A 24,392-nucleotide genomic window follows, 5' to 3' on the forward strand; every position below is an offset into this window, starting at 1 on the left:
TACTTTTGAACTATAATTAACTGTATTTCCTTCCATCCTTAATTTCTACACATTTGGTTGTAGTCATGTGTTTTCCCCTATTTTTTTTTTTAAGATTTATTTATTTATGCATACAGAACTGTGTCAGGGGCAGTGACAGGATTCACCAGAGACAGAGTAGGAAGCAGAACAGGCAGAACCATGGAGTACATTGCTGAGGAGAGCAGTGGGCAGGCCTGGAGAGGTCTGCCGTGCCATGTGCGTCACCTCCTGGGGCCAGGGATCGAACTCATGCTGAAGTGGCTTTAGTGTCTTAGTGCTGTGCTTTAACTTGCTGTACCACCAGGGAGGGCCCAACTCTCCTCCTATTTTTAAAGTACATGGAATTCTAATTTTACTTTCAGTACTGCTTTACATTTTGCTCTTTTCATATCATACAACATTTGTATAGTTGTTGTTCTTCAATAAAATTCAGTTTAAATGGCTGCTTAATACACAATCAAGTAGCTATATAATTGTTTAGGTGTTCTTTTTTGGACAGTTTATTTTCACATTTTTATATTTTGTTTTGTGCACAAATATTTATCTGTATTCAGGTATATTTTAGATAGAATATAGAATTTAAATTTTCAATTGCTTAGTGGGTGGATAGTTATTGTCCAAAAACTGCATATTTCTAAATTGATATTACATACTATGGGAAAGAAATAAATGCCATGTCAGTATTATTTTTAAATTTTCAAAAACTACCTTTTAATTTCTTAAAATTTCTCCCATGATTTTCTAAAGTATTTTTGATTGTACTTGTTCATCTGTATAACAAGTTTATCTTAGTTTTTGTTTATAGGTAAAATCCAGTGATTTGCTGGCACTTGGCTAGGGAAAGTGAAAACATTTAAACTTTTTCCTCTCTTTTTACCAGTGAACAATCAACAGGATATGGTTTTGTAATTACAGATGTGAGCATCTTGTTCAGCTAATTGGCAGGGTTGAAGTTGTGTGTTCTCTGATAATTTCCTCAAAAAGTTGTTTTTATAGTTCCTTCATGCTGTCCTCAGTCTTTGGTGATTTGTTTGGATGCTTAAACAAAAAAGTGACACAAGACTGTTTTTGCTGGGCTAACTAGGTAACTAACTGTAAAGAACAGTTACTTGAAAGAAAAAGAGAAAGCCAAAAATAAGGGGGGAAATTTAAAGAAAAAAAGATAAATGTAATAATTGCTTGGAAACAAATTTGCCTTTACACTTTGCTTTGTGTCATCATAAATGTTCACAACTTTTAAAAGGGAAAGGATATGTAACTCCGAAAACATTATCAACCTCAAACTCTTGTGTTATTTCTCAGACTGGACTGTTTTGTGTGGTACTTCTGATAAGTTAAGAGTAACTAAGAGAAATAGGAAAAATAGAATATATTTTGTTTTCAGTTTTATAGCAATAATTTTATGTTCTTCAAAAATATCATTACAAAAGATTTATCAGTTATACTAGATTTATTTGTTTAGCAATCATATCACTATTTTAGGTCTGGACAGAGTCCTCTTATTTTAACTGTAAAACTACACATTTTTATGATGCCTTCTTTCTCGCTATCCTGTTTTAGTTAAACCACCTTACCAGTAACTGTTTATTAAAGATCTTGAAAACTAGGAGCAAGTTATCCAGACTCTGTATTTCTCTAATCAGTTAAGGGGCTTCTATATCCTTCACTTAAAGCTTCTTTATGCTTTAAGGTTTAGTCAAAGACAGCAAAGCCAAACACAAGAACTACCTTTGCATGTGAAGAGTAGAAATGTATGCTGTCAGATCCTTAACATTTTAAATACAGGCTATATAATTAGGTCTGGTTAAATTATAGAGATTCCATTACTACTTTGAAAATTAGTAAGAATTATTCTAGAGTAGTGGTTACTTGAGAATGGACAATGCCTTTGAAATTTGTGGGGGGTGATTTATTGTAGTTGTTATTGGAAAGTGATTGGGGGAGATGCTACTATTATGTACTTTATAACTACTTTCTGCAATGCACAGGATAGTCTTCTTCAAGAAAAATGTGTCTCACATACAATAAAATTTTAAATTTCCTTCTACATATTCTCGTAGATGAAAAGTTTGTCATTATTTGACCCTAGATCTGAACCCTTTATCACATAAGCATATAAAACAAAGCATTTTTTTAAAAAGCAGCTTCAGGGTTGTTCTTTTTTTAAAGATTTATTCATTCATTCATTTATATATATGTATACACACACACACACACACAACAATAACAACTGGGCTATAGACCAGAGGTGGGGGCTGAGGGAAGGTGAGAGGATCCACCAGGGACAGAGTGGAGAGCAGAACAGGCAGATCTACTGAAATAACACTGCTGAGTGGAGCAGTGGGCGAGACAGGAGAGGTCTCCTGCACCATGTGGTCACATTTTTACATTATAATAGTAATAATATGTCTGTTGGTGACTTCCATAGGATTTGTCTCACTCATTTAGCCATTAGTAAAAATTGAGAGCATAATGTATGCCAGGAATTGTAGATGAAAACTGGAAATAATAGGAGGTTGGGGAGTTTATCATTGAGCATTAATATAATATGCTTGTGCCTTTGACACAGATACATCTAGTACCTAGATGCCCAGGGTAATATTAGGGAAGGATTCTGAGAATCTAGAAGAATAAGAATTGTTCAGGAGATACATAGGTGAGGAAATCCTAGGAAGAGAGAATGTTGTGTTTGAGGTAGTAGGCATGTAAGATATGCTGGCAAGTAACCAGTATAGTCTAATGTGGTTGGATTCAAGATGGTATATATGTGTGTGTTGAAGGACAGACAAAGAGTGTGGGCCGAAGTTTAGAATTTTGTATCTGGGGAGCCGATGCTATTGGTTAGTGAGGTGCAGTCAGTCTCTTTGAAAAGAATGCTACTTTGGGCTTCATCAGGCCTGAGAATGACTAACCATTGCCAGCTGTCTGGTAAGGGTGAGAACTTTTGATGAAGTAGTTAATACTAACATGAATTACAAAAATGAATTTGTGGGCGTTACCACTCTTCCTCTCTTGGTTTGTCTGGCTTCAGTTGTGAGAATCCTGCCAAAAATCTATGCTAAGTAAACCAGGGATGTGACTGATGGCTGGTGCTTCATAATGCTTCTTGATTTCTAGTGCTAACTTTGTTTTTCCTCTCTGAGAGCTTTTGTTGATGACTCCTGATTCATATGTAGTACTTGCTGTGGCTTGTTGTTTTAGGAGCTGGCTTTCCTGTGTTTGTCTTTACATGATAATAGTTCAGTATAAGCAAAATGTGATCTTTAAAACTTAAAGTAGTATATTTTCATTCAGCAAATTCATCTTGAACAACTTATACTTGCAAGTTTGAGTAACTACTCCAGTGATGAGGATCTCTGAACACTTGTTTGCAGTTTTTAGGATCAATTTTTGTGTAGTCTTGTTCCTATTTATGAAAGTTTATCAGTTAAGTGTTTCTTAGTGACATTTTTATACACTGTGGTAAAATGCATTACTTTAAAAGCATGATACATACCCTCACGGAGCTTATATTCAAAATAATATAGTTATCATAATTAAATTCAAACCATATTATTATGATTAAGTCTGACTTTTTTCTTGGAGTTTTGATAGTTGTTATGTGGAGTGTGGAACAGAGATCATCCTATAGCATTAGATCCAAATTCAAATTGTAGGACTACTTTTTATTGGCCATCAGAGCTCAATTTCTTTTAGTCTCAGGTGCTTCTTCGAGGATTAGTGGTATTATCAGAGTGATAGTGTGGATAAAATGTAGCAAAGATATAAATAACGTAATAGAATGTTGACAACATAGTAAATCCTTATCTTTAGTTATATATTATATTGTACTATGATATTTTTTAATTGTAGGAGTAAGGGTAACATTTTCTTAGTTCATTAAGCAATTAGTCAGTGGACGATGTAATAATAACTTTCAGGGGAATAAAAGCAGTTAAAAGTAAAAAGTAAAAGAACTACAGTAATTCAATTAAAAAAAGAAATCGCAGAAAATGCTTCTGTTGTACTTACTATGTTCCATGCATTCTTCTGGTCAAGTTTCATGGGTACGCTATGAGGTAGTTGTTTTTCTTATTTCAAAAATAAGAGAACTGGGCTCTCCCTGGTAGCACAGTGGGTTGAAGCTCAACACTGCAAAGTTGGCTGTGTCAGCTTCAAGTGTGAGTTTGATCCCAGGCCATGGGGGTGATCCACATAGTGCAGCAGATCTCTCCTGACAGCCACTGCCCCCCTCAGCAGTGTATTTCAGTAGATCTGTCTCTTCTGCTCCTTACTCTATCTCTGGTGAATTCTCTCATGGTCCTTGCATCTCAGGCCTGTACCCCAGTTCTGTTTGTATCAATAGATAAAATATTTAACAAAAAATAAGATAACTTAAAGTAGGGTAAAGATACATAATTTGCTAAAGGTTTTTTCAAAAAACAGGAAGCAGGTCTCACAACTAAGCTGTTAAGACTATGATACCATGGCCTTTTATCACACTTTGAAATATGTGAAAATAAGGCTCATACATCTGAAAGATTCAGAACATGTATGATAGTGTCAGTGTGATAGATCTTATATACCCATAAGATGCTGGAGGAATCAGTAAAGGCCAGCATGTTCAGAACTGTAGCAGAGTTATTATTTATTAGAGGCTACAGTGTGTCAGATTTATATTAGCTGCCTCAATCTTCACCCTGATTCCAAGATTATATTCTTTTTTTATTTTATTTGAGGAGTGAGAGGATTTATCAGGGACAGAGTGGAGAGCAGAACAGGCAGATCCACTGAAATACACTGCTGAGGGGTGCAGTGGGCAAGACAGGAGAGGTCTGCTGTGCCATGTGGGGCAGCCCCTTAGCTGGGGATTGAACTCATGTGCAGTGGCTGGTGATAGCTTTATAGTGCTGAGACTTAACCCTTCACCACCGGGGAGGCCCCCTGAGATTTGGACTTTTTCATACTTAGGGAATGGGATCATAGCACTATATATGACCATTTTTTTCTTCTGTAAGATTGACAGAAAATTATTTATGAAAGATCTTTTTGGGTGTTTATAGAGGAAAAACTCCAGCAAAGAAACCAACATCATTTTAGTAAAGTCTGAAAACAATCACCTTTTGAGTGTGTGTATGGTTTTTTTTTCCATTACTTTCAGTTAAAATTTTTTTGCATTGTTCATTTTGTTCAGCAGTTGGTTTTCCCCCTTAAATGTACACCCCATAGTTATCCTGCTACCATATCACCCCGTGAACCATCACCATATTCCCTGCGTTCTTCCCTCTCCTGTTTTGAAACTCTTCCCCACTCCACCTTGTTGTATGCCTCAGATCTATGATCAGTTTGCTAATTTTTGTCTTGTTGTTGACCTTGTTTGGTTTCTCTATATTCTGCATATAAGATAAACTGATTTTTTTCTTTTCTGACTTATTTTAAATAGCATACCCCTTCCAGCTTTATTCATGTTGCTGCAAATGACATTAGTTTGTCCTTTTTGATGCTGAGTAATAGTCCACTGCAAATATACCACAGTCTTTTGATCCTTTTGCCTGTTCTGGAACATTTGGTTGTTTCCATATTTTTGTCATTGTAAATAGTGCTGCAGTAAACATGGGAATCCAGGCTTCCTTTTGAATTAGTGCTTCTGAGTTCTTTGGATAGATTACTAGGAATGGAATCACTGGATCATATGGTAGATACATTTTTAGTGTTTTGAGGAATGGCCACATAGCTTTCCTTGTTGGCTGGGCCAATTTACATGCCCTCCATCTATGAAAAGGGTTCCTTTTTCTCCATATCCTCTCCAGCATTTGTTTCCTGATTTTTAAATTGGGGCCATTCTCTTAGATGTGAGGTGGTATCTCATTTTCATTTGCATGCTAATGGGTGATGTTGAACACTTTTCCATAAGCTCATTGGTCATTTGCATTTCTTCTTTCCAGAAAGGCCTTTTTTAGTTGATCTGAGCATTTTTTGACTGGATATTTTGCTGTTAATACTGTGCTAACTCTTTGTAGATCTTTGGTATTGGTCTCATCCATTATATGGTGTGCAGATATTTTCCCCGTTCAGTAAGATGTCTCTTCATTATGGTGTTTCTTGCTGTACAGAAATTTTTTAGTTTGAGGTAATCCCAGCTGTTGATCTTTATTTTCCTTGCTTCTGGAGAACAGTTCAAAGATGTTTCTGAGGTTTATGTAATGGAGTATTTTTCCTATGTTCTCTTCTATATATTTAATGATGTCAGGTCTTAATATTCAAGCCTTTTGTCCTTTTGTTACAGGGCAGGGAGAGAGGGGCACCACTGAACCCCCAAACCTGCCTTCTCTTAGTAGGTTCTGCCATCTGCTGCATCAAGACAAAACATATAAGACTTTAATGAAAAGGAACTTTAATACAGTGAGTATACAATACAGAAGGCAAAGAATATAATTTCTAAAGCAAACACCTGAAGTTACCCATCCCCTCGTGGGCAAAAGTCAACCCAAAAGGGATTGGCCGAAAGCAAGGCCTGAAAGCCCACCACAAGACTAAAGCACCTTCTGGCTGGGACCCATGGAAAAGGGTCAGAAATGGCCACACAAGTCTGGGAGGAAAAGAGCAAAATCAAAGTCAATATAAACACTGCCACAGTCAACTTCCCCCCAGGTCTCTCACCCACACCTCTTTCAACTAGTCCAGGGCCAAGAAATAAACACGGTTTCTTCACATGCTTTTGCTCCATGTAACTTCCTCAGGTCTCCTTCAGGCTCTTGATCCTGCTTCATTACTCCTCAGATTCTTTTCTCCTCTGCTTTTTCTCTCCTCAGCAACACCCTCCTTCTGGGTGGGGCAGGGAACCTGGAATTTCCCCTTTGCCTAAGGACCACCCCGTTACAATTTCAAGTTGATTTTTATACGTGGTGTGAGATAATAGTAGTCCAGTTTCATTCTTTTGCATGTACAGTCACTTTTTTTTCAACACCATTTATCGAAGAGTCTTTCCTTGTTCCAGTGTATGTCACACCATTTATTGAAGATGCTTTCCTTGTTCCAGTGTATGTTTTCTCCTTTACTATAGATTAGTTGACCATGTGTGTGTGATGTTATTTCTGGGCTTTCAGTTCAATTCTGTTGGTCTCTGTGTGGTTTTATTTAATACCATGCTGTTTTGTTATAATGGCTTTGTAGTGTTGTTTGAAGTCTGGGAGTCTAGTGCTGCCATTTCCCCCCTTTTAGTCAGTACAGCTTTTTCTATTCGGGTTTGGTGTTTTTTTTTTTTTTTTTTTTGTGATTCCATGTGAATTTCAACAATATCTCTTCCATTTCTTTAATGAGTGCCATTGAGACTTTTATTGGAATTGCACAGAATCTGTAAATTGCTTTTGGTAGATGACCATTTTTGATAATGTGAATTCTTCCAATTCATGAGCAGAGAATAATTTTCCATTTCTTTGTGTCTTCTATTTCTTTTAAGAGCATTCTGTAGTTTTCCTTGTATAGATCGTTCGCAGACCTATGTTAGGTTTATTCCCAGGTGTTTAAGGTATTGGGCATAATTGTAAATGGGATGGTTTTCTTAATTTCTTCATCTTCAAATTTGATCGCATAGAGGAAGACTACTGAATTTTGTGTACTAATATTGTAATCTAGTTTACTAAACTGGTTTGTTGTTTCAGTTAGTTTTGGTGTGGATTTTGTAGGGTTTTCCCTGTTTTAAACATTATGCAAATAATGATAGTCTTACTTCTTTCCCTATTTATATTTCTTGTATGTCTTTCTCTTACCTAATTGCTTTAGCTACAACTTTTACTACTATATTGTACTACTATATTGAAAGCAGTGGACATCTTTATCATTCCTGTATCATAAATTTCCCATATCATCGATGCTGTCACTTCTATGACTTGAGTTCGATACCCTGCCAGAGAGCTAACCCACATATGCAGACAGCTTACCCACTGCTCCTCCTCTGGGTGCATTTTAGTAGATTGATCTGTTCTGCTTCCCGCTTCATTTCTGGTGATTCCTACCACCCCCTCCCCCCCCCAATATCTCTGGTTTACACCTCAGTTCTACACAAAGTGGAAAAAAAAAAGAACGATATTAGCTGTGAGTTTGTCATTATGTTAAGATATGTTCCTTTTATACTGAGTTTTTTTGAGGTCTTATGCATGGATATTGGACCTTAATCAAGTGCTTTCTCAGTGTCTTGATATCATCACATGGTTATTATTGTTGATGTGGTAAATTACATTAATTGATTTCAGACATTGAACCATCCTTGTATCCTTGGGATAAACCCCATTAGGTCATGGTGTATAACCCTTTTGATCCATTGTTGGATTCTGTTTGCTAAGATCTTATTGAGGATTTTTGCATTTGTGTTCATAAGGGAGATTGGTCTGTGGTTTCCTTTTTATACATTCCCTTTATGTGGTTTTGGTATTAGTGTAATGTTCACATGAGTGGTTGTAACTTCACTTTCACTTGTGATCTACTTGTGTGGAATTTGCATTAGAATATGGAGTATACTATTTATGTAGTGATAATCAAAGTATAATTCAGTAATTTACTCTTGTTTAATTAACCTCTTGGCACATTACTAGCTGTATTGCAATCCAAGGACTCATTATAGATTGGTAGATTTTATCATATTTCAGTATACAATTTGACTAATAAGTTTTCCTTACTGGTTTTTAGGGCCCCTTGGTTATGAATGTGCCTCAATTTCATAATGCCTCCTGCTATGGCAGACATCCTTGACATCTGGGCAGTGGATTCACAGATCGCATCTGATGGCTCCATACCTGTGGATTTCCTTTTGCCCACTGGGATTTATATTCAGTTGGAGGTACCTCGGGAAGCTACCATTTCTTTTATTAAACAGGTATGTTGATAAATGGAATTTCTATAAATATGGCTTTCTTATTTGTCCCTTAGAGGCAAATGTTTTTGTTATTTTAAAATTTTATTAAATTTAAGTCATATGATTGAGGAAAGTTTAACCTTAGGTTATTACATTTTAAAGATTATATGCTTTGTCTTTTGTGGGCTCATTCTTTCATTTTAAATCTACATATAATACCTGAATTAAAAAATTAGCCTATATAGCTAGTTTGAAGTATCCATTCAGATTATTAACAAGAAGCTGACACTGTCAAAAGTTGTTTTTTTTTTTTTTTTTTTTTTAGTTAAAAATCTTTGTAATTACTATGTTTGTTTCTCATACTTTTATTGTTGTGACTTTTGTTTGGTTATCTCTTCTTTCCTTTCATCCTCTTCTTTCCTTCCTATCCCCCACTATTATTCATGGTGACTTGGAGGAGTTATTATTTTGTAAACTTTCTCTTCAATGTTTCCAGATAGTGAAAAAAATAGTCAATTGAGCATTATGATAGTTTTAAGAAAAAGCTGTTTTAAACCTTGACAAACCTTTTTAAAAACTCATGATTTTGAACAACCTCTTTATTCTTTCCCAAGGTTCTTCTTTAGAGAGAGATGAGAATTCTAAAACTGCTTGATCCCTGAAGTTGGGGTTTGGTTAGTGAGGGAAAGGGACAAGGGTGGGAGGAGACAGAAAGAGTATATATTGTTTTAGGCATCCCACATGTAAAGAGAATATTTTTAAAAGATTTAGATTCTTGTGGATGTTTCTGTATACCTCTATAAACAATACTTCCCATCATTTAGGCAAATTCTGTTTTAACTTCCTACAGTCTCTGGTAATCTGTATTTTAGTTTCTGTCTCTATGCATTTGTCTGTTTTAGGTAGCTCACATAAGTGGAATAATATAATAGTTACCCCTTTGTGTCTGGTTTATTTTCCTTAGCATAATATTTTTGAAATTCATCCATGTTGTAATATGTACTCACATTTTATTCTTTTGCAAGAGAGAATAATACTCAACTGTGGGATATACAGTATTTTATTTTTATGTGTACATTTTCATTGTACCTATCTTTTGTCTACTGTTAGTAATGTTGCTAAGAGCAATATTGTACAGATAATTTATTTTAATCCCAGATTTTTGGCATATACTCAGAAGTGGAATTATTGAATCATATGGTAATCTGTTTTAACTTTTTTACAAAAACTGCCACACTTTTTGACAGTGACTATAACATTTTATATTCCAACCAGCCATGAACAAGTGTTGTAATTTCACTCCATCCTAGCCAGTGTTTATGATTTTTCATTAAATGGTATCCTTGTGGCATAAAAGTAGTGTATCATTGTAGGTTTTATTTGCATTTCTCTGATGACTAATGGTGCCTATTATATTTTCATGTTCTTAGTGACTATTTGTAGAATTGTCTATTCAAGATGATTGCCCATATTTGAGTTTACTTTGCATCGAGAGTCATTCTTTTTTGACAAGTCAAGGAGGCCTAAGTATGCTGAATATTACTTTAATCAAAAATGTTTTGAGAATATTTTTCCTCATTCTATTGGTTGTTTTTTCAACTCTCTTGATAGTGTTCTTAAATGTAACAAAGTTTTTAATTTTGATAAAGTCCAGATTACTTATTTTTCTTTTGTTGACTAGCACTATTTTCTTCTTTTATTATGTAATGAATATGAAGATTGCCCAAAATTTTAACCCAGGTTTGTTATCTTCAGCTCCTGCTTTTTGTACTGACTACTGTTATATATGTAATTCCACTTTACAGTTCTATGGTCATCTTTTATATGATGCATTATGCAGGAGACATGGGGGAGAGATGATGAGAGTTTATCTCTTTCGGTGACAGAGCAATGTCAGTTAAAAAAAAAAAAAAGATACTCCTGATGAATAGAAATATGCCTGCCATGGCCCCCCCCCAAAACATAAATTTTCATAGGATTCATGATACATGTCTTAAATTTTCTATTTCTGATTAGAAACCATTCACAGGAATACTAAATATGATGAGCCCATTGATATTTACTCTTCACATGTATCCACTTTTGATAAATTTGTTTATACATATGCATTAGCCATTATATTATTTTACAAAAATGGTTTAATAGCATATATATTCTTTTGCCATTACATATTAAACAACAAAAAAAGCCTTTAGTGTGTTTTGGATGGCTTTCCATGTTATAGTGCATTTCAGTTTTATTTTCACAGTTTTATAATATTCTATAATTCATTTAGCTAATCCGATATCTAGACATTTGACTTTTTTTTTCAGTTCTAGAGGTTTACAAACAATGCTTGCTATAAAGAGCATTATAGATATATCATTGTACACTTGAGCAAGTATTTCAGAAAATGCCTTTTCCCTTTGCAGATGTTATGGAAGCAAGTTCATAATTACCCAATGTTTAACCTTCTTATGGAAATTGACTCCTATATGTTTGCATGTGTGAATCAAACTGCTGTATATGAGGAGCTTGAAGATGAAACAAGAAGATTGTGTGATGTCAGACCTTTTCTTCCAGTTCTCAAATTAGTGACAAGAAGTTGTGATCCAGGAGAAAAATTAGACTCAAAAATTGGAGTCCTAATAGGAAAAGGTAATTTAAAAAGACTTAGTATGAATGCTTAGCATTTCTATTAGTTTATGTATGAACATGTGTTATATAAGTTACTGCTTTGCAAGATGTTATCTGTGGACCAGTGCTTGTCTGTAAATTGTTACCAACCTGAGTTAAGTATAGACATGAAAGTGAATGTTTAGAAACTCCTTTAGGGATGTGATATTGCCATGTCCAGCAGCTATGTTTTTTCCGTTTTTGTTTGTTTGTTTTTGTTTTTTATTTCCCTAGTGACTTATTTTTATTTTATAGAAGTATTGGTTTTGACGAAGTATTGGCTTTGTTTCAGGAAGTTTAAGACTTTTTTTCCTGAGATTTATGTCCTCAATTTCTTATGAACTGCTTCTATAATGTTAATACGATTCATATACATTTTGATTCCTACCAAGACTTTAGGTGATTGATGTTTCTATAAATTATCCATATTAGTGACAAATTTTATGCCATAGTTATAGTTATCTTTACTTTACATTATTTTTGGTTCTCCCTAGTGGTGCAACAGATTAAAGCACTGCACTGTGAAGCTAGCTGCAGCCACTTCAGCATAAGCTTGATCCCCGGCCAGGGAGGTAACCCACATGGTGTGGCAGACCACTCCTGTCTTGCCCACTGCTTCCCTCAGCAGTATACTTCGTTGATCTGCCTGTTCTGCTCCCCACTCTGCCTCTGGTGAATCCTCTCACTGCGCCTACACCTCTGGCCACCCAGTTCTATCTGAATAAATAAATAAATCTTTTAAAAAATTGTTTTTGAGGTGACTCAAAGGACTGTTACACCCATTTTATTTTTGCAAATTAAACCTAGAGTGAGTTGTAATAAAATAAAAAAACAGAAGTATCTCTCTTACTATAGTAATTGTAAGCAACTCAGGGTTCAATATTACATCCCTAATAATGGTGTATTAATATCCCACCTTAGATAAGTCTCTTTTCTGGAATTACAAAGATTTATATATGTATATATATAGGTTTTTAATTCTCCATTAGAAAAAGTTTTTCTTTGTTTGAAGTGAAGAATATATGGAAAATTAGTAAAAAAAAGTCTTTATAGTTTTATCATCTGGAACAAGACCAGTTGTAATATATTAAAAAAAAATGTATAGTTATTTAATTTTTTAAAATACCCATAATAATTTTATGTGTTCCCAAGTGGTTTAGTGTGTATGTGTGTGTGTTAAAATTAATCACTTTTGAGTATTTTATGCCTTGGGAAGGAAGGAGATCATAATCTACTGATTAGGAAGATTAAATATTTGATAATCCAGTAGGTTAACAACAAAGGTAGAGGTAGCTTTTGTGAAGGTTATGTACGTATCTTTCAAGATTTACCATCTTTTTAAAACTTAGATCAGCATTCTCCCTCTGGTCTTGATATCCTAAACATTTTAATTCATTAGCTACTGTTAATTACTTTTATGTGTACCAGATTTAGCAAATATATAAAAGTACAGGAGAGCCAAATGTTACATGAAATGTACTTATGCTAAATAATAACCACTCATTGTTTATCTAAGATTCAAATAGAACTGGGTATACTCCTTTTTTAATTTGGCAACTCTGATTTTACCCTACCACAACACAGTGATTATATGTAAGAATTATGTTTTTCTTTTTATGAACAGTGCACCATATTTTACTCAGTATCAAAGTTTTTTGTACAAATTTTTTTGTAAATAGTGTGCTTGTCTATAATTGGAACAATGAAGATGTAGCTGTATTATTATATTAAGTTATGTGGTTTATAAATATCTACTTACTTATAAATTGTACTTGAGATCTTCAGCATGTCTAGAAAAGCTTGTGTATGATATATTCAGCTTCAAATGTTACCATTTCTTGGGGGAGTTGGGTAAACTTTTTAATATTGCAGAATATATTTTCACTTCAAATACCTAACAAGCTATTTTTTCGCACTTGCTGATTTATATGTGATGACTACAACCAGAACTTGGTGAGGTCATGCCTCCTGGGAAAACAATAAACAATTATTTCAGTTTAATTTCAGGAAAAAGCTTTTTGCCTTCTCCTCTCAAAAGAAAACAATAGAACCTTTACAAACATAACTGCCCTGAGGGGGGTCTAAAATTACCTACAAGATTCTAAGTCTGATTTTTGTTTTTGGTTTATTCTAAATAGTCAAAGAACTCTTGTATTTTTCTCTTTCGTAAGGGGCATGTCACTCCTGCATTAATTTCTACAAATACCCATAGTAATTCTTGATCAAAAGGTTTTTTTTGTCAAATTCCTGAAACAAGTATTTGAAAACTACCTATTTCCCCATATTTATCTAAAGCCCTGGAATGTCTAAACTAAAAAAATATATAGTGTGCAGGATTTTAATATCTTTAATATGAAGAAATTGTTTATGCAATAGAATTTTAATATCACTGAACAGACTTTAAATTTGAGTGTAAAGTCTAAACTTATTTTAAAATTTAAATGTTGCTATGATGTTTTTACCAAAGCATATGTAAAAAATTATTTAAAATTAAATTATTTAGCCTAATTTCTTATTTTGGTAGTAAGGGATCTTTGTAGAAGGTCCTAAATGCAGTCTTCATCAGTTTTTAAAGAAATTGGGATACAGCAAGTCTGGGTTGAATTAAAGAATCTATATTTTCAATTGATTGTAACAGTTATGTGAACAGAATCCTTTATAGTAAGGAAAAATATTGCCAAAGCAGTGGGCAATTGCAGTTCAGCAGTGTTTGTTGAATGTTTATAATTGGTACTACAGCAAGGAACCTGGGTAATATGTTTTGGGGTATTTATAACTCATTGTCTAGTGGGGAATTAGATCAGTAAACAGGTACTTACAATATGAACTGCTCTAAATCCAGGAGGGTCATTTAAATCAAGTTGGTGAATCAGGTATTAGTTCTCAGGAGTCATATAGCTAAACAGCCTTCAAAGCCTATTAAAAGTTATTGAATAGGTGAAAGGACTTGGAAGAGAAAGAAACAAAGGGAATGTCCAGGATGTCCTGTTCAAGGAATTAAAGAATGATTATAATTTGAGGGTATTGCTGGGACAACCAGGGAGACCAGTGAGGCAGAACTAACTAGCCCATATAAAAAGTAGAAATTTACTCTTAACAACTTGGGAAGCTTAGAAGGGGTTTAAATAGAGGAATACCTTGATCAGAACTGCATTTTGGAAGGATTATTTAAGTTGAAGAACAGAGAATGGGCTTCAGGGTTATGACTGGGAGTATAGATTAGTGAAAATTGATGTAATAATCTTAGGGAGGGCTGATGATGACCAGGATTAAGTTAATAGCTGCAGTAATTTGGAGGAGTTAATGGAGCTGGGATATATTTAGAAAGTGAAATAGACATGACTTTTAGTAGCTGAATGGAGGGAGAGTCTTGATGTTTGTTAATCTGTACATTACTGGGTGCATTTCTCTTTCCTTACCTGTAATATCTAATAATCTAATTTAAACATTTCTATTTGTCCACACTTAATACCAAACATTGATTCAACTGTTTATTTTTTGAAATAATAAATGTAAATGGACAGTGCAGGTAAGTTTACTGCTTAGATAAGTAGTTGATTTGTATATATTCAAATAGAAGAAACTCAAATTATGGCATTTATGTAACAAAACTAACAGCTTGCCTCCTTGTGCTTCCCTCTTCAACACTAGAAATGCTGTTAATATTGAAATCTTGGGGCCTCCCTGGTGGTGCAGGGAATGAAAGCAGCACTGTGAGGCTGTCCACAGCCTCTGAAGTGTGAGTTCAGTCCCCCATCCTTGGCCAGGGCGGGATGGCCCACATGGCACAGCAGACCGCTCCTGTCTCCAAGGTGCTCCGTTCAGCAGTGCCCCTCTGTTCTTGTTCTCTGCTCTGTCTCTGGTGAATCCTTTCACACAACCGTTGTACCACCAGGGAAGGCCCTTTATGTTCTTCTTTCTTAAATATGCATATAAAGAGCCCTAGAAGACCCATTCTGGCCCTGCTTTTAAAATATAATAAACCTGGAACTTTAAACACAGCAATATATAGATGTAATTTATACTTATACCACTGTTTTATAGTATTTGGATGTATCTTGCTAAATCTGGGTCTTAGTTTTTTAGTTATTTCCAGTATCTTAATTATTATAAACAGAACAACAGTGTACTGAAAGCAAGTTAGTTGTGCAATTATTTCCATAAGTTCATGGAAATAAACAAAGACAACCCCTGTGGGAGCAGATTATTCAGAGCTTGCTTTTTAGTAAAGGAATTTGTATTTGGCAGTGATTCAAAGACAGGCAGGGCAATGAGAAAGTTTTATACTGAAAAACGGGAAGGATTTTTTTGTTGAATACAACAAAGAATATGTTTATGGGATTTTTGAGTAGTTCATATCCTATAACTTTTTGGGAAATTATGGTGAACTGAATGAAAATTATAAAATGTTAAGTATACTGAGTTCTAGGTAATTACATGCGTTTAGGCTCATACTAATTTCAGTGTTTAATAGTCTCTCTCCTTATACAATACTTGGAGAGTTTTCAGTACTTCCCTGATATTTTAAGTGTGATTTTTTTTAAAAAGATTTATGTCACTTATACATAGAAGAACTTGGGTATATGCCAGAGGTACAGGGAGGATGGGTTAGGAGGGTTCACCAGAGACAGAATGGGGAGCAGAACAGGCAGGTCTGTTGAAATACACTGATAGAAAGGGGAGCAGTAGGTGAGATAGTTGAGGTCTGCTAAACTAATGTGGGTCAGCTCTCTGATGGGGAATTAAACTCAGGTTGTAGTGGTGATTGAGCTGATACTTAACCTCTAGACCCCAGAGAGGTCCTGTGATATTTTTTTATAAAGATAAAGAAAAATTGCATCTTTCATTTGTGGCTGGCAATAAGATGTGTATTGTGAATTTGTCATTACCTTTATAAATATGATTACCAGCAATTTCTTTAAGCAGTTTCAAGTTTTTATTCTTTAGACATCTAATTTGTTACTTAAGCTGGCTATCCTTTTGTTATTTATATCATAAAATTAATGTATCATAAAATTAAATGTAAGTATCAAGAATTTCTATCTTCCTATGCAGTTTTGTTTAATAAAAAGCAATTAATCTAAATTCATCTTTTTATTGATTGTATTTTGTACTCTCTTTTATTATCATTTCTTTAAAATATATTTAGGTCTGCATGAATTTGATGCCTTGAAGGATCCTGAAGTGAACGAATTCCGAATAAAAATGCGCAAATTCAGTGAGGAAAAGATTCAGTCCCTTGTTGGATTGTCTTGGATAGATTGGCTAAAGCAGACATATCCACCAGAGCATGAAACATCCATTCTTGAAAATTTAGAAGATAAACTTTATGGAGGAAAGCTCATTGTGGCTGTTCACTTTGAAAATTGCCAGGTAGTATTTATGCTCTTATAGTAAATAGTGAGAAAATTATGAATTTTACATGACTGTGACTTCTATGTTTGATGGTGCCCTTGTTCCCCTAATAAACACTATTACAAAGGATATTTTTAGGTTTAAAAAGGAAATAAATTTAGTATTTTGTTTTAACAATGTAAATTGACATTTAATTTGCATTTGTATGATGTTTTAATGTGGTGGCGGGGTAGTCTAGTTTGGGGTCCTTACACTGCACTGTTCTTGGATGTTTTTTATATTTTTAAAGGGATGTGAAAAACTCAAAGCATTTTAAAGAGACAGTTATAAAAGAAAGAATACAGACAGAGAGCCATTTGCTTACAGCAAAGTTTGGACTTGTTAAAAAAGGTTTCCCAGCCCAGGTTTAGACATTGTTCTTGAATGTACATATAGTACTCTTTCCACCTACCTGCGATTTTTCTCTCAAAATGAAAGATTTGATCAAAAGGTCTCTTTCCTATTTTTACTTGAGTTCTGTTATTATGTTAATTCATTGCTGTTGTGAAATTGAGCATTATAATAATGAGTGAGCATACAGTTAATCTGCATCTGACTTCATAGCTCTACAAATTAGATTATGCTACTATATTTGTATCTCATTTTATTATTTAGGGTCTTGCTTTAGAAGTAGGGTAGCAGTTCAAGGACATTTGTTTCTTATTCTAATAACAACAGAGACTATAACCTCTTATCTGTAGACATTCTTTTTTGAGCACCTATATTATGCCAGGAACTATGAAATGTATTTTTTATATATTTTCAATCTCCCACAACAACTTTATACAGAGTTTTTATTTTATCCCCATTTTTACAGTGAATAAATTGAGAGGGAAAGAAGTTTTATTTTTTTTTGAGCCAGGCCTCATAGCAGGTCATTGGTAAAGCCACGGTTTTATCCAGGTATTTCTGGTTTTATCCAGTTTGCCTCCTTTGCAACAACATGTTATTAAGTATTTATTAGGACAAATGTGGAAAAAGTCCTGCTTTCTGGTATCTTGTAAAGGAAGCTTGTCTATTCCTAGGTATGTTGGGACTCAAGTTCAGTTTAAGCCAAGATTTGGATATCATAAAGTGTCAAGATAAAATTTAAATACTATTAAGGCAATTCTGTAGCATAAAAAGAAATAGTACAGGAAATTTTACTGTTGAATGATTCCAGGTAATTTACTCATCTGGGTCAGTTTGAATTTGTTCCTTATGGGTCATATCTCTACTATTGATATTCACATAGATTTTAATATAATCATCATTCTGATAGTATACCTGAAGGAGGCTTTGAAGACAAAAAAGACATGGATGAATTGTGAAATCTTACTGGATTATAGTCATAGAATTTCAGTATGAAAGAAAGAGTTCTCTTAGTCAGACTCTTTACTTTATTCTTTACACTGTTGTTATATCCTGTGCCCTTGACCGAAGGAGCACCCTGCCTTCTGAAGTAGCATTCTTTACACTGTGAGCAGGCACATATTTAAATTTTGAATTAAAACATTTTTTTAATGTTCAAAATAGCCTTTATGACTTCTGCCCATCTGGTTGTACCTCTCTGTTTGGGATAGATATTCATTCAAACATCTTTACAACTTACATACTAAGTATTCAGGTAATTGAAGTATAGCTGTCATCTCTCTCTCTTGTCTTCTTTTTGTCTAACTATTTTCTCAGGAGTTAACCAAAAGGATGATTTCACTTATAGGGGGAATATAGGGGAGTCAAATGAGGGACCAGGGGAAAAAAACACAAGAAACACAACAAAACAATTATGAAGAAACAACTAAAAGTCAGAGACATTCTGCAGGAGAGGGGTAGGGAAAGAGACCAAAGCAAGAGCAGGGAGAACACAAGGGACTATAGTGATGGTTCACTTATGAATTGGTGGTGGAAATTCTGTGGGAACTATACCTGAAGAGGAAAAAAAAAAAAAGTAACAATGATGTAAAATATATACAAAATAAAGAAAAATAGGGCCCACCCTGTTGGCACAGCAGGTTAAAGCACAGCACTAAGAAGTTAAAGCCACTTCCGCATGAGTTTGATCCCTGACCCGGAGGTGACCCACATGGCTTGGCAGACCTCTCCTGACCCGCCCGCTGCTCCCCTCAGCAGTGTACTTCACTGATTTGCCTGTTTTGCTCCCCACTCTATCTCTGGTGAATCGTCTCACTGCCCCTGCACCTCTGACCTGTACCCCAGTTCTGTATGCATAAATAAATAAATAAGATATTTATAAATATAAATAAATATAATTTAAAAGTTCATAGGCTTTTTGACAATTTATAGTTTTGAGAAGCTAAATGAAATTTTGTAGCTTTTTACTTAGGCAAGTAAGACCATTTAAAAACCCCAAAGCATAATTTATTGCCAATGTTTTTTTATAAGTGAGTAAAGATTTTACTCTCACAAATACTAGTAATAATAGAATCTGATGATAAAGGACAGTTGGCAGCCTGGTTCATAACTCATACATTTTTCTTTTGCCCTTTCTACTTCTATAAAATACTGATTTGACCATTTTACCATCACAGCTGACCACTAACATTGGGAATAGCATGTGGAACCACTAAGCTAATAGTGAGAAGCAGTGTAACTGGGTATTCATTTAGGTTAAAGATTATTTTCTAGGATTGGTAGACAGCAATTTCTGTGAGAAACATGCAACATTTTAGATGACCATATAATGAGTATCAGCCTGCTATACAACATGGCTCTTAAGAAGCAATATAAATATAATTATGGAACTGTCCAGTATCACTTTTACAGATAATAATTGTCCCAATGGTTAGATAATAGGTGCATTCTTTTTAATTCTAGGGATATCAATAAACTCAAATAGCAATTTTAAACCTATTTGGATATTTTTGTCCTCTTTGCCAGAATAAGCTATTTAAACTAATTCTATCCATAAAAGGAGGGCACATATGATATGTAGTAGTCACCTATATTTGTGGGAGGAGGGAGGACAGTTGGAGAAGGGGGAGTGAAGGATAAAGGGAATCAAGCAGATCAAGAGTATGTTTTGGGGAGAGTCCCTGAGACTCTTATCAGAGGCATGGGGAGAAGCATGAGGGAAAGTGAAGCATGTAAACTATGAAGAACATTTACTTGCCTTTGTAGTCATTGTATAGACATAATTAGTAGTGAATTGTGTCTCTCCTTGCTGAATACAAGGATCTGTTCCCACAAAATAAAGAAATCAAGTAAAAGGTCAAAACTAGAAGCTGACCATAGAACTGGGAAGGGGGCAAAATGGGAATATATGATGGCTCATGGTGACTAGGTGGTGGGGGAACTGTGGGGACTACAATGATGTAAGGAAAAAGTTTAATTAATAAAAAAGAAATATGTCCCCACAAATATATACAGTATCTTTGTTGGCTATATATACATATTTATAGCTATTAGTGAGCATGGAATAATGTAACCCAGGAAAATGATAAATTTTACACAAGTTGTAGTATTTCATGAAGTATTTGAAAGTATTGTTGAAAACTGCTTGAAATACAGAATAATCAGTTTGAGTTCTGATCAAGTCTGATCAAGTATATAAACTGATCAGCTATCAGTTTATATAGAGACAGTTACAAGGGTGATAAGTACCTCCGATAGTTTTTTGTGAGAAGACATGAATTGAATTATCAAGGCATTAAGAGAGACCTTTGGAGAAAAGATTGGAATACTTGGTACTGTATATAATTCCATTGTATAAATGTGTATCCGTTTACATTTTAACTTACATCTTCCTTAAACTATTAACTTACATTCATGTTATAGTCTTCTATTCATGATGAGCATGAATTTCTTTGAAACATTTATATTTCTGTTGTTTGCTTTTTTGATGCTAGTACTTTTCTGATTGATATGTAGTTCTTAATGTTATATACAGTGATCTTGTAATGTACTGCTGCAAATGAGATTTCCTAATGTCATTTTTGTTTTTCAGACTTTTGATTTTTCTGTTTTGTTTTTTATCGTCAAATTCTACTCAATGTTCAAATTTTCTTCGATTTCACATGTCAAGTATGCATAGCACAGTACCTTCTTTTCCATATATAGGGGATATGTTCCAGGACCCCTAGTGGAGGGATAGTACTGAGACTGGAAGCATTGAATTCTTTAGATACAGTAGGTACAGATGATAATGTTGAATGCATAAATTAGGCAAAGTAGGAAGCTAGCAATAACAATAATAACAATTATAAGAATATGCCATAATAAAAGTTATGTGAATGTAGTTTCTATCTGAAAATTCTTCATTGTGTGTTCATTTGAGGTAACTGAAACCATGGAAAATAAAACCCAGGATAAGGAGGGTCTACTGTGTACATGTGCATAAACACTCATACTCTATCAGGTTCACCATTGCGTTGCCTGGGATAATGCTAATTTATGTATTTTTTGTTGGTAGATAACTAGAAAGAGAATTGCAGGCTGTAGGTGTATATGTATGATTAATTTTAATTCATTGTCAGTTTTTCAAATTTGTATTCTTGCCAGTTGTATTTTGAAAATTTGGTTTTTCCACGTCCGCTAATTTTTTTCTTTTTCATTGAATTTTAAATTTCTCTTAACACATTTTATTCCTTGGCATTCTTTTTGATATTCAGATATTGTGGTATCTTATTAATATTTCAAGCTGCTTTTAATTCTTAAAACATAAACTACACTTTTTTCTCTGATTATTAATAATGCTAGTGTCTGTCCAGTTCTGTTCTCTGTGCTCTCTGTAGTTACCTGCTATCTGATGAGAGTATCTTCTAGTTTTGTATTTTGGAAGAGTTTGTGTGAAGTAGAGTAATAGGAATCTCAGAATAATGTTATGAAATATTAAGGAAATTTCACTGTAATACTCAACTGTGCTGTTTAGTACAGCAACTACTAACTACTTGTGTATATTTAATATTAAATTAAAATTAATTAAAAATTCTTCATGCTAGCTACATATTGAGTTATGTCACTTGTGGGCAGTGGCTACTATGTTAGACAGCTAAGAATAAAATATTTCCGTTATTTAAGGAAGTTCTGTCGGGTAGCATTGCTTGAGAACAGTATAATCATGTGTTTCATGTTAGAAAGTGTATATCTGAGATTTTCTTTATCTAGATAAACTATTTGCTAAACTAAATGGATAGTACCAGAGAAAGGGAAATAAAATAAATACCATTGTTTTTTGGGCAGAGATATTCACTGAAGCAGAAGAATAGTCATGGAGATAGAAGATGACTGATTGGCAACCTATTAAGATAGATCCAAGATCATTGGCATTTTACTGGGAAGTGAAATAGGGAAGGAAAAGAGAGTTATATGACTTTTCAAATGAGTTTGTAGGTTTTAGCTTGTGGGCTTTGATGCCTGTGGTATAAACATACATGGAAAATACAAGAGAAAAATAGTAAAAATCCTGGAGAAAATAGATTGGAATATCCAGTAAGTTTAGCTTAAAAAGTTCAAATTTGACCCTTCCTGGTGGCACAATGAGTTGAAGCACAAAACTGCAAGTGGGTCGCTGTCGCTTCAGGGAGAGCTTGATCCCCAGCCCCGAGGTGACCACACGGTGCGGCAGACATCTCCTGTCTCACCCACTGCTCCCCTCAGCACTGTACTTTGTCAGTGTGCGTGTTCTGCTCTATGTCTCTGGTGAATCCTCTCACTGCCCCTGCACACTCTGACTTGTACCCCAGTTCTGTATGCATAAATAAGTAAATCTTAAAAAAAAAAAAGACAAAAAACAAAGTTCAAATTTGAGATAATTTGTTTGAAAGGAAGAGGTAGATAATTAGTGAAACATGCTGCAAAGTCAGCTTCAGGCCAATATAAAACATTTAATAACAACCACAGTTGTCCAGTGTAGCAGTAGGGGGACGTATAGTCAGCATTTTTTAATCTTTGGTATATGGTCTATGAAGAGAAATTACTTGCTATAAAGGAAATAATCTATGTGTTAAGTATCTTTAATACCTGTACCTTTGGGATTAATGATGAACAGATTTAATACTATTCCAAAATAACTATTTCATTTCTAAGTAAGTTTTCTGTTCTTTTTATATGTTTATAAAATTGGACAGAATTGTTCATTTATGTTTCAGTTAGTATAATGTATAGATTTCTTCCTAACAGTGAGAATATATAATTTCTTCAGGTACAGTTTTTTTGTAACTTACCTAAAGAAATAGATTCATTGGGAAATGCATATGATGAACTACCTGATGATAGACTTTAGTTGAATATTAATTTCACCTGTGGGAGCTGTGGCACTCTGTATAGTGTAAGTTGGCTTGCAGTTTAGCAGAATAAAATTGAAAGGAACTTACTTATATTTAATAAATAGGAAAGTTTCCAGTAGTATCAAATATAAAGGATTTCATATCATGTAAATATCATGTATGCCTGTATAATATTATAATAAGTACAAATATAAAGTGTGATTTTTTTTTTCCCAGCATGAATTATAAAGTTGCTTCTTTTTTTCTAAAACCTTCCCCCCCCTTTTAGGATGTGTTTAGCTTTCAAGTATCTCCTACTATGAATCCTATTAAAATAAATGAATTAGCAATCCAAAAGCGTTTGACTATTCATGGGAAAGAAGATGAAGTTAAACCAGATGAATATGTATTGCAAGTCAGTGGGAGAGTAGAATATGTGTTTGGTGATCATCCACTAATTCAATTTCAGGTATGTGTATTGACTGTCAGTTTACTTGAGGGTGTGTGTATATGTTTAAAATTTTAAATTTCTAGGCCCTCCTTAGTGGCACAATGAATTAAAGCACAGTACTAGGAAGCTTAACTACAGCCGCTTCACCCCAGCCAGGGAGGTGACCCATACGACACAGCAGACCTTTCCTGTCTCGCCTGCTGCCCCCTTCAGCAGTGTACTTCACTGTTCGCTCCCTATTCTGTCTTTGGTGAATCCTCTCACCACCCCTTCACTTCTGACTGCACCCCAGCTCTGTATGCATAAATAAATATATCTTAAAAAGAAATTTAAATTTCTTAAGAAAAATGTTCCCATAGAAGATCATTTGGAACATGTGGAAAATTATGCAGAATTAAATTAGATATCCGTAATCCCATCTACTTTGACATAACTATTGGTAACATTTTTGCCATGCTTTTGATTGCTTTAGACTTATAATTATTTTCCGATAGTATTATGAATTCTTATTATAGTTTGTTATAACTGCTTATTATTTTATCATTAACACAAATAATCCAGGAAAAGGAAAATATAAATTATTTTGATTAAATAGTCACAATTTGAATAGTATAGAAAACTTTGTTTTATCATTGTCAGTTCACGAGGTAAAGTAATATATTTTCATTGTGAGTTAGAGAACTTTTCAATTTCAATCCAGTGTTTGCATGTGTATTCTCCTTTTTTTTTCTGTTACAGTCATTTGCAGTAGGAATTATATCATCATTAGATCTAATTATATCATCATTAGATTAGCCCTTCTTAATCTTTGTGATAGTTACTTTCTTTTTTTTTTTTT

The 24,392-nt window shown here is 34.2% G+C and overlaps 1 protein-coding gene across 1 annotated transcript in view; it reads left to right on the plus strand.

The window, feature by feature from the left end:
* The window catches only part of PIK3CB (phosphatidylinositol-4,5-bisphosphate 3-kinase, catalytic subunit beta), a 123,745-nt gene that overhangs the window by 37,969 nt on the left and 61,384 nt on the right, over window positions 1-24,392 (plus strand). The window contains exons 3-6 of the mRNA XM_012724769.1: window positions 8,686-8,872; window positions 11,263-11,488; window positions 16,656-16,879; window positions 23,393-23,572. Coding sequence (XP_012580223.1) covers window positions 8,702-8,872; window positions 11,263-11,488; window positions 16,656-16,879; window positions 23,393-23,572 — 801 coding nt within the window. The 5' untranslated portion in view covers window positions 8,686-8,701. The remainder of the gene's footprint in view (window positions 1-8,685; window positions 8,873-11,262; window positions 11,489-16,655; window positions 16,880-23,392; window positions 23,573-24,392) is intronic.

This window comes from Condylura cristata, unplaced genomic scaffold (genome assembly GCF_000260355.1).
Source record: "Condylura cristata isolate star-nosed mole 26May11 unplaced genomic scaffold, ConCri1.0 scaffold00014, whole genome shotgun sequence".
Classification (NCBI taxonomy): Eukaryota; Metazoa; Chordata; class Mammalia; order Eulipotyphla; family Talpidae; genus Condylura; species Condylura cristata.